The 9,986-nt window shown below is 41.2% G+C and overlaps 2 protein-coding genes across 4 annotated transcripts in view; one reads left to right on the top strand and one right to left on the bottom strand.

Annotated features, from left to right (window-relative positions):
- The first annotated feature begins 3,676 nt into the window (after positions 1-3,676).
- On the top strand, positions 3,677-6,685 carry LOC117522670 (secretogranin-2-like). Its single transcript, XM_034184116.1, has 2 exons — positions 3,677-3,827; positions 4,232-6,685. Exon 2 carries the CDS (start codon positions 4,253-4,255, stop codon positions 6,017-6,019), a length of 1,767 nt encoding a protein of 588 aa, XP_034040007.1. The 5' UTR covers positions 3,677-3,827; positions 4,232-4,252; the 3' UTR covers positions 6,020-6,685.
- A 192-nt stretch (positions 6,686-6,877) lies between these two features.
- LOC117522668 (AP-1 complex subunit sigma-3-like) overlaps positions 6,878-9,986 on the bottom strand; it is a 28,587-nt gene continuing 25,478 nt past the window's right edge. For 2 of the 3 annotated variants that reach the window (XM_034184113.1, XM_034184115.1), the window contains exons 5-6: positions 8,091-8,152; positions 6,878-7,927 (exon numbers count right to left, since the gene is read on the bottom strand). In XM_034184113.1, coding sequence (XP_034040004.1) covers positions 8,111-8,152 — 42 coding nt within the window. In that variant the 3' untranslated portion in view covers positions 6,878-7,927; positions 8,091-8,110. The remainder of the gene's footprint in view (positions 7,928-8,090; positions 8,153-9,986) is intronic. The other variant, XM_034184114.1, reaches the window with a different exon arrangement.

Raw genomic sequence — 9,986 nt, 5'->3', positions numbered from 1 at the left:
GCGAAGCCTCCGCGCGGCTTTCCATGACAAAATCTCTTGTTAAAAGTGAAATCTGCCGGAAAATCGCTGATGTCCAGCTCTTGTGATAACCAGAGAAATTGCACATGACGGTCCCGGATCCACACAGCGATCCGTTTAGAAATGATGTGGTGGTTTCTGCCTGTCGATCGCGGCTCGGAGCACAGCGCGCTGTGCGCCATTGTGGGCCGTCCTTAAAGCGGTAGTAACACTCCGTAATCTCTGTGAAGCCAATAAAATTTTCACAGAATGCCATGTGAATTTTCCGAATGGTTTCCAGCTGCCTGTCTCTAACAGTTTCTGAAAAAATTCTGATGGAACAAAGCCCAAATCATTCCGCCATTTCCTCGCAATGAAAAAACAATGAGAGGGGTGGACCAGTGCTCACTCAAAGCCTGCCCACAGGCGAATAACGCAACCGACAGGCACGAAAAAACTCACGCATGCGCACGAAGGTTCAAGCTTGGCTGACATAAAAACATATGAATCAAATCCATATATTTTTTGCATGAAATAAAAAGGTCAGATACTTTTCTTACAGTCCTCGTATATATATATATATATATATATATATATATATATATATATATATATATATATATATATATATATATATATATATATATATAGTTATTTACATTAATTATTAAGATCCTATTGTCTTACAATATTTACGTTCGACAAGAGCGGAAGTTAGCTTTGAGTTAGCGGAAGTTAGCGTGCATACTAACGTCCGTAAAATGTCTTCTAAATCACTTCAGAGCTGTTATTGGGTTACAAAAACAATGTTTCCAGTTTTAGAAGTGTTTATTTCTCGATAGCTTTTACATAATATATTTTATCATATATTATGTATTACCAGCTAGCTAGACCAGGAAGTGATATCACCACGCCAACGTCCGCTAGATTTATATAATCACAGAGCATTTGATTACCCTCATAAACCTAATGTGACAATTAGCTGAATAAAGAAGGAGCGGTTTCAACTGGATGAATCCTCTACTCGACTCTAGACGTCTTGTAAATCACTCAGCAGGTGTTATCAGGTTACAAAAGCAGCGTTTCCAGTTTTAGAAGTGTTTCTTTCTTGCTAGCTTTTACATAATATATGATAAAGGTGTTATATTTTGCCAAAAAACAAAGTTAGCAGTCCACAAGATCATACCATAAAAATAGGAACAGAATGCAACTTTTTAATCTCTTAAAATACATCCAGGTTAGCCATCTTTGACCTTGTCCAAGGTCTGTGTCCCAAGAATGTTCCCTGTGGACTCTGGCAGTAAACTGGACTTATGCTGATGGATGGAGGGACAGATAGAAAGTCTTTGCAATACCCAGTGGCTGTATTTCATGGCCTTGGGTAAAAATTGGATTTGCAAGGTAACATGTGTGACATCCGCAATAAAGAACATGACCCGAGCTAACGTCTGCCACGGAGTCGATATAAACCAATATTTTACAAATAAGTAGACCAAGCGGGCCACGTTTCTTCAGACGTCACTGTACCACTAACATGCCAGTGATTACAAAGTAGGTCGCACACATTATTTTGTTGCTATTTTTGTGCATACTGTGGATTTTCTTAACTCCCAGTGCAGCAGCCCCACTCACTCTCATTCATTCCTTTCTAAACCACTTTTTTATTATTATTTCTTACAAACCAATCATCAGAAGACAGTACAACACTCAGAGCCTCAATTACAGTATTTTAACTCGGGTTGTTAAAAAAAACAGTTTTGCATTAAAGGGGTTTTTCTCACTTTTACAATTACATACGATTGAGATCCCATGCTAAACACCATTAATGTTCCACAATTTAATGTCTGTGGAAAAAGAAACTCTTCTTAATATAGGTGAGCTACTCTGAAAAAACAACAAAAAAGAGTCTACTAGATTCGCACAACTTCAAGCTCTACAGCCTTTCAAATTTGGTTTATTTTTATAACATGTTGCACAATTACAGCTCATTTTAATAAAGAGAACATATTTACCTGGGGGGGGGGGGGTGGATCCCATAGTGCATATCTTCTTTTCCTACTAATGTCATCGTGCAGACGGACTGCAGGACAAAGCGCATGTGTGCATGTGTGAAGCTTTGAGATTACCTGTGAGCTGACCCACTTGCTTGAGGTGCATTCCTGGGGTGTGCATGCTAACATCTATAAGATGTCTTGTAAATCACTTCAGAGTTGTTTATTTGTCACTAACTTTTATAAAATGCATATGACGCAGATTTATACAGAAATAAGCTGTTTTGGTGTGTTTTCCACCATTGTGGTTTATTTTGTTTGAATGAACAGTCAGCTGACATCATGCTGTCTTTCTTTATTATGATTGGCTGTCAGCATGTGCTTCCCAACATCCCTTCCACAGATCAATGGAAGCCCTAATGTGATTTATGATGTCGCTATCAAAAGTAGGTCAAGGCATCTGATCGCTTGAATTTCTCCCCATCAGGGGAGAAATTCTCCCTTTCAGGAATTTCCCCCCTTTAGGGGGGGAAAAAAAAAAAAAAAAAATTCCAGACAGCATGGACTTTGATCATATTTGCAATATATTATGAATCTCTTCTTTAAGGAAAAAAATAATAGTGGTGCCAAAGAAAGTTCTTTTTATGACAGAAATCTTTAAAAACCCAGAGGCAGTATATGTGCATCAGTTGCACATGATCAGAATGTGTCCAATAACATAAATTTCCCACGTTTTTCAATTAGAAACATAATGACATTTATTTGGAAAAAAAGAGCTTGGCAGTACATCTAATTTTTAAAATTATAAACAATATCTGTGCAAAATGTGGTGGCTTTACCATAAAACGTACAATCTGCCCCACAGGGGAGTGTGGTTTCTGCACTTAAACATATTTTTAAAGACACATATGGCACCATATAAACATGGTGAGTGTAAATTTGTGCAGCTATCCATATGTACGTATGATGATATCCGGCGTTTTGCATGGTCACCACAGAAGTAAATGATCAATGTAGATGCTCGGAGAGCTTTACAATGGTCTCACATCGTCTTTCGCTATCTCACACACATGCACACAGTGGAAGGTGCTCAGTTGCACACCAGGAGCAACTTAGAAGTCTGAATTTCAATTAAACTGTGGCTCCTCTGGCCTCAAGTCCATAAAAGCATCACCTTCCCAGATGCTGCCAGAAGTAGCAAAGCCATAAACTGATGATGATCTTTGTCAGCAACCAGCTATGACCTTTTCCCAGGAGGTACCGCCTTTAAAGTGTTGACCAGTGTGGATCTTTGGCCGCCCAGGCCAGCGTGAGTGTTCACCGGCAGACAGACGGATGCTGAACTGCGACAGCAACGCTGCGGTGGGTTCAGCCTGTGAGTCATCGCTCCGGGCTTTAACTCTTCCTGCGCCGGTGTCAGTCAGAGGGGCAGACTGTGAATGCAAAAGATATTTTCTAACAAGCTGGAAATTCTGAATAAAAGCTGTTCATGCAATATGAACACTGAAAACTGTATTTTTTTTTTTTTTTTTTAAAGGAGGAAGGTAAAGAGGAGACAGATCCGCCTCCAGCCATCTCTAAAGATGTTTTCCAGCCTGTAGATTTTTTTTCGCTGCAACAGACAAAGAGCTGAGCTATTTTTAATACGCCGATCTGCTGTATGTAATGTGATTTTGGTGGATTTGTGAGGATGGGTTGTTGCGTGAGCTGTGTGATGACGCGGTAGTCAGGTGTTGCCTGATATAACGGAGGGGAGCTGTCCAAGTCCTGAAAACACAACCGGTCCGCTCCCAGAGAGATGCCAAACATCCTCACTGCTGTTTGAGCCTCACAGCCAAAGGTAAGACAGAAATGTCGAAAATAATCCGCATTTTAATAGCGCGGATGAGAAACCGTTTTTTTTTTTTTTTTTGTGATTGTTTTCACAAATTTTAACCATCGATCGAAACGGAACGGGGAGACGGGATTAATCGTGTGCAAATGCATAAATAGCGAGAGATTAAATATGCGCTGTCGTGGAAAAATACCTAAACTGCGTGTTTTTTAAAGTGAATTTAATATCGGTTTTTTTTTCGATGAACATCGCATGCTGCGGTTGCCCATAACAACGGCAGGAGTGACTCATCCAGTGACGGAATCCGCCGCTTCACGCGTCTGATGCCGAATCGGTTTTCAAAACAGCCTCGCTGCTTTCTCCGAAGTTATTTCAAACACATTTATTTTATTTTCGCTCTCTTGATCCGCAGGTCATAAATAAGCCTACAATGCTGCATTTCCACCACAAGTTGCCCGCAGGGGGAGTCGTGGTCCTGCTCGTCCTTCTCCTCCGTGAGTGCGCCGTGCACGCTGTCTCTCTCCCGCGTCACTACAGGCTCCGAGGCGGCGACCGAGAGGAGCAGCCGGCGGCCTACGCACCCAGCGCCGACATGATGAAAGCCCTGGAGTACATCGAAAACCTGAAGCAGCGGAACGGGGGCAGAGAGGAGCCCGTGGATTTCGACGAAGTGGACAAGTTCAGGGTGCTGCTGCAGCTCGCCTCGCACCAGGACGAAGGCGCCGGAGGACGTCCATCCGTCCCCGCCGCGCAGAGGCAAGACATATCAGCCGAGCAGCTGATGAAGGCGCTTATCAAGTCTCTCCAGGATCAGATGGGTAAAGAGGTGAAGCTCGGCCCCGCCGCGGCACCCAGGAACGACCGGCGCGCACACAGGCACCGCGTCAAAGAGACCGAAGGCGCCGAGGGCGCATCAGACTACGGCAACTTTCCCAGAGCGCACAAGAAATACCCGCTGATGTTTGAGGACGAGGAGAACGCAGACGCTTCCAAACGGGCCACCGAGGACTTGGACGAGCAGTACACGCCTCAGAGCTTGGCCAATCTGCGTTCCATCTTTGAAGAACTGGGAAGGATGCCCCCCGCAGGTCAAAAGAGAGAAACGTTCGGGGACGACGACGAGGCTGAGGAGAACCTGAGGAATCAGGGCTACGAAGATGTGGCTGGGGGAGAAGAGTGGGTCCCCGTGGAGGAGAGGGAGGAGACAGAGGAGTTGGTGAACGGCAGTCATGAAGAGATGGACCGGGCGCTGGGAGATCAAGAGGAGGATGAGAGGGAGGAGATGCAGCGCAGAGCAAGCCAAAATCAAGACGACGGTGATGACGACACTAAACTGGTAGATTACTACCTGCTGAAGGTGCTGGAGATGAGCGACCAGACACAAAAGAGAGACGCCACTGGCGAGCAGAGAAAGAGACTTATCCGTCCCTCCCTTGTGGATCCGCGGACGGTGAGAGAGCTTCTGGAACTCTCCTTAAAGCTCCACATCCCTCCGCAGGATCTGATCGACATGCTGCTCACACAGGAGCTCAGGAAGCTCCACCGTGACCCCCAAGGTCAAACGCGCTACATCACCGGACAAACACCCAAGATCAGGTACTTCAGTCGGAGGCTACCTGTGAAGAGCAAGACCACCCCCGATGACATGGACAGAGAGGACTTTTTGGACATCATCGGCGTGGAGACCATCAGTAACGAGTACCCTGTGATGCAGAGACCCCTGAAGGCAGCAGCCTCCTCTGACAGAATCCAAATTCCATCTGCCCCTTCTGCAAACTCAGGGCCAGGTTCAGTTAAAATCCCCCCTCCCTCTGGACGAAGGGAGAACCTCTTTTTATCAGAGCTCAATAAGATGCCACTGAAGCGACAGGCGGGAGGTGGCGAGGATGACGACGTGGAAGATGAGGTGACAACCTACCTGGCAGCCAAAATCCTAACAGAGTACCCGGACACCATCACCAAGCGAGACACCCAGGCACAGCTCAAAGGACAGTTCCCCTACGAGCTGTACGAGCGGGCCATGAAGGACTACCTGGAGCAAGCGGACACTGAGAAAAGGCCAACGGTCAAGAGGGAAGCAGAAGAAGCCACAGAGAAGCCCACGGAGATGCAGGAGGAGACGGCAGCCAAGACCTCAACCCCACAGGTGTCGAATGAGAAGGAGCAGCATCTTGGAAAGATGGCAGCAGGGATGTAGCTCTTTCCATCTGCACGAAATTATGAATATAGTATTTATACCATCTCAAAAATAACATTTGGTGGACGTGATCTAGTTTAAATGACAAAAATCTCTTCTATGAACTGTAGCTGGTATTACTAATATCACCCTAACGAAAAACAACAGAATCTCACAGGTCCAATGCATTTTTGGATTATCACAGCTGCTTTAGTGACACAACAGTCACTGATCTGTTTACAAAAAGTCTACAAGGCACTAAAAACAGGTTATTTTTCAATTACGATCAATTAAACAAAAAAAGCTTATTTTTCATCTGTCAAACTGACATATGAATAGACCTGTGATTTATACAGTTTAAAAACAACAGCAACATTAACTTCTACTAAAACGTGACATTCTACTATACAGGAATATTGTAGATTTTTCGTTACAGCAGTTTTCTGGGCTGAGAACGAGTGTTGTTGTGACTCATGATATATTCAGGGTTAGTGAATGTAATGTTTATGGATTTCCAAGTCTAAATATTAGACCGTCGCCTGCCTTCCGACCCTTTCATACGGCAAAGCTCTGTATTGTTGGCCTACAATGTGTTGTGTTATGTATGCTCATTTTTAAGTCATTTTGCACATGTTAAATAATGTGTGAATAATCACAGATGAATAAAGCATCAGCTGGATTATTTTTCTTCTTGCTGAGTTGTGCCATCTTATTAAATACACCAAAGCAACCAACCAGTCTTTGGAATTGCAGGATATATATATATATATATATATATATATATATATATATACATACATACATACATACACATACACACACACATATATATATATATACACACACACACATATACACAAAACACTCAAACCACACTGATTACCAAAACACATACTGTACTTTAATATTAAATTCAAACATAAATACACTGTCTTAAAAAAAATAATTCATACTTCTTTTAAAGTCTCATGGCCCCACAAAAATGGTAACAGGTGATATATATGCTGTTAAATTGCTTTGAAACATGTATTTAAGAGCAAAGTGATTTAATATTTTGTATTATGGAGATTTTTTGCACAGTCAATACAAAGTTCTTGAATCAAACACTTCATATACAGTACTCTGTAAAAAGTCTTATGCATGCCAGTTTCTGTATAAACAACATTTGTTTTTGCATTCGTTATCAAAAAAAAAAAATCAAATTTAAAATTTTCAAATAATTTCAAAAAACTGTAATGTTACAGAAATCTTATTTTTTTTGAAGTAGTATTTTAAAGAAAGACTAATCTTTTCAGATGACTAAAATCTTGATTGCTTTATAGGTTTACAGCCCGATGCATAACTAAACGAAAACCGAAACAGGAGCAAATGTGAAACTGATCAACAAGGTTCTTATAAAATCATGGCATAGTTCATCCAAAATAATGTGGTTTTAACAGACAGCCAAATAAGATATCTTTCAACCTTTAATACAGCATTTTATTGCAAATTATTTGACAAACTTTATTATTTTACAATCTTTTCTTAATTTAAGGATACGATTTCTACACAGCACTGTATGTATTATATTATATACACACACAACCACACACTTTAAATATACACAACTTCAGAACATTTGCCATGTCCCTGATCATCAATTACTATATTGCTACTTTTTAAACTGAAACAATCAGTACAAAAATATTTCTGCTCTTCCATCACTTGTGCATAAAAAGACTAATAAAGTTCCAATAGAATTCACACTGCTTCAGGAAGAAGGTGAACACACGTTTTTTTTTTTTCCTCTTTTTCTCAAGTGTTCAGTGGGAACAATAAAAATCTGATATTCATATTCAGATATGATAACTTTGTTCAGGTCGTCCTCTGGATGACGTTTCCCTGTTCCATGAGTTAAAAAGCAGGTTTGCTCATATACTCCTCCATGGTCTAGAAGAAAAAGAAAGAAAAAAATAAAAATAAAAGTACATATACCAGAATCACTATTTTACCTGCACCAACACACTATTCAAAGTCACACAACTACACACCACCTATTATTAAGAGCTGAGAACACCAACACACTGTTACTAACGCAAGCAGAACATCTAACCTGTCTGTCCATATTCAAGGTCATCCCAACAGCTCCACCTCATACCAATCACTGTTGTCATCCTGAAGTGATAATGGTCAAAATGAATGGGAGGCTACACTGCACACATTCAGCTCTAGAGTGTTAGTCAGCCTGACTCACAAACACAAAGCAACACACCCGGTTAATAACTACAGTACCACACAGAGCCTACAGGGGGAGCAGGAAGCATCAGACAAAGGCTAACCCACTACGGATCCATCTGTCACTCAGAGTAACACTGTCAGAGGGAGAGAGAGAGAGAGAGAGAGAGAGAGAATAGCAACCACTAAAATACAGAGGGTAAAACACTGCAGGGACTCAGCAGCACCAGTTAATTGGACGCATCGTCAAACTAATCACTAATCTTGCCGACACCAGCACACATAAGACAACACTTGATGCAGAATCTGTCAAACGTGGTTACAAAGTAAAATAAAGTAGGAAGAACCAGCTTGACAAATATGAATCTTTGCTTATTTGCAGGTACATCATAAAAAAAAAAGAAAATCAGGTCAGATCTCAGAAGTATGTCAGTGTTTCTGTGCCAAGTCCCACCACCACCGGTAGGCATGGGCAAGTTGGAGATTTTTGATGGGATCACAATTTGAAGTAAAAAATTAAATAAATAAATACATACATACAATTTATGGCATTACATGTCAGTCAAATCAAGTCCATAACTAGTTGCACAGTGGCACAATTTTTGCAGTTATGCCTCTGTACACCGCTAGATCTGCAATACTGGATTAATCAACCATTGGATTTGAGTCTTTTTTTAAACCAATTTCCATCATTTCAGCTTTTTAAATGTTTGTTTACTCTGCGTGGTGGATAAAACAAGTTATTTAAATGCACCATCGTAGGCCAAAGGCAAGGACTACTGACATTTTATGGACCAAAAAACTAATCATCAATAATTTCCTTGAATAACTGATTATAAAAATGATTATTTGTTGCAGCCTTATACACCACCACACTGAAGATGAAATTAAAACAATCAAGATGTACGAGGGTAGGCTGAAAAGTTCTAAGGCTCCCCACGAAGGAGTAATGCATTAACTGCATTATAGTGAGCCTTAGAACTTTTCAGCCTACTCTTGTATTTGTAGAGTAGACTTTCAGCTGTAATTCAATGAGTTTAACTAAAATATTCCATTAACCATTTCGGAAATATTTGTAGAGTCCCTCCATTGACAGAATCCATACATAACTGAACACACACACAGAATGCTGAAACCCAAGATTTATTAAAATAAAAAGATGCTGAAACTCCAGCCCTTTAAAAAAAATACATATACAAAAACACATTTAGTGTGTATGCATATATATAAATAAAAGAGTTCTTTATGTTTACTTGCTGTACATTAGACAGAAATATATATTTTTTTTTAATCAACAGGTTAGTGGCATTCTTCATGATTCAAAAGCATAATGTACGAGGTCTATTAGAAAAGTATCCGACCTTATTTTTTTCAAAAACCATATGGATTTGAATCACGTGTGATTACATCAGGACATGCTTGAACCCTCGTGGGCATGCGAGAGTTTTTTCACGCCTGTCGGTTACGTCATTCGCCTGTGGGCAGTCTTTGAGTGAGGAGTCGTCCACCCGCTCGTCGATTTTTTTCATTGTTTAGGAATGGCTCAGAGACTGTTGCTTTGTTTGATAAAAATTTTTTCAAAACTGTAAGGCACAACTGAGTGGACACCATTCAATAAATTCAGCTGGTTTTCGGTAAAAATTTTAACGGCTGATGAGAGATTTTGGTCTGGTAGTGTCGCTTTAAGGACGGTCCACGGCGCCTGACGGCGATCTGCGCTTCGAGGCGGCAGCGTCTCGCCGTTTCAAGTTGAAAACTTCCACATTTCAGGCTC

The sequence above is a fragment of the Thalassophryne amazonica genome, chromosome 12, assembly GCF_902500255.1.
Source record: "Thalassophryne amazonica chromosome 12, fThaAma1.1, whole genome shotgun sequence".
In the NCBI taxonomy this organism is placed as follows: domain Eukaryota; kingdom Metazoa; phylum Chordata; class Actinopteri; order Batrachoidiformes; family Batrachoididae; genus Thalassophryne; species Thalassophryne amazonica.
The sequence above is the reverse complement of the archived record's forward strand: the minus strand, read 5'-3'. Positions and strand labels throughout refer to the sequence as shown.

Coding starts and splice junctions, on each gene's coding strand:
- LOC117522670 (XM_034184116.1), top strand. CDS start 4,253: ATGCTGCATTTCCACCACAAGTTGCCCGCAGGGGGAGTCGTGGTCCTG.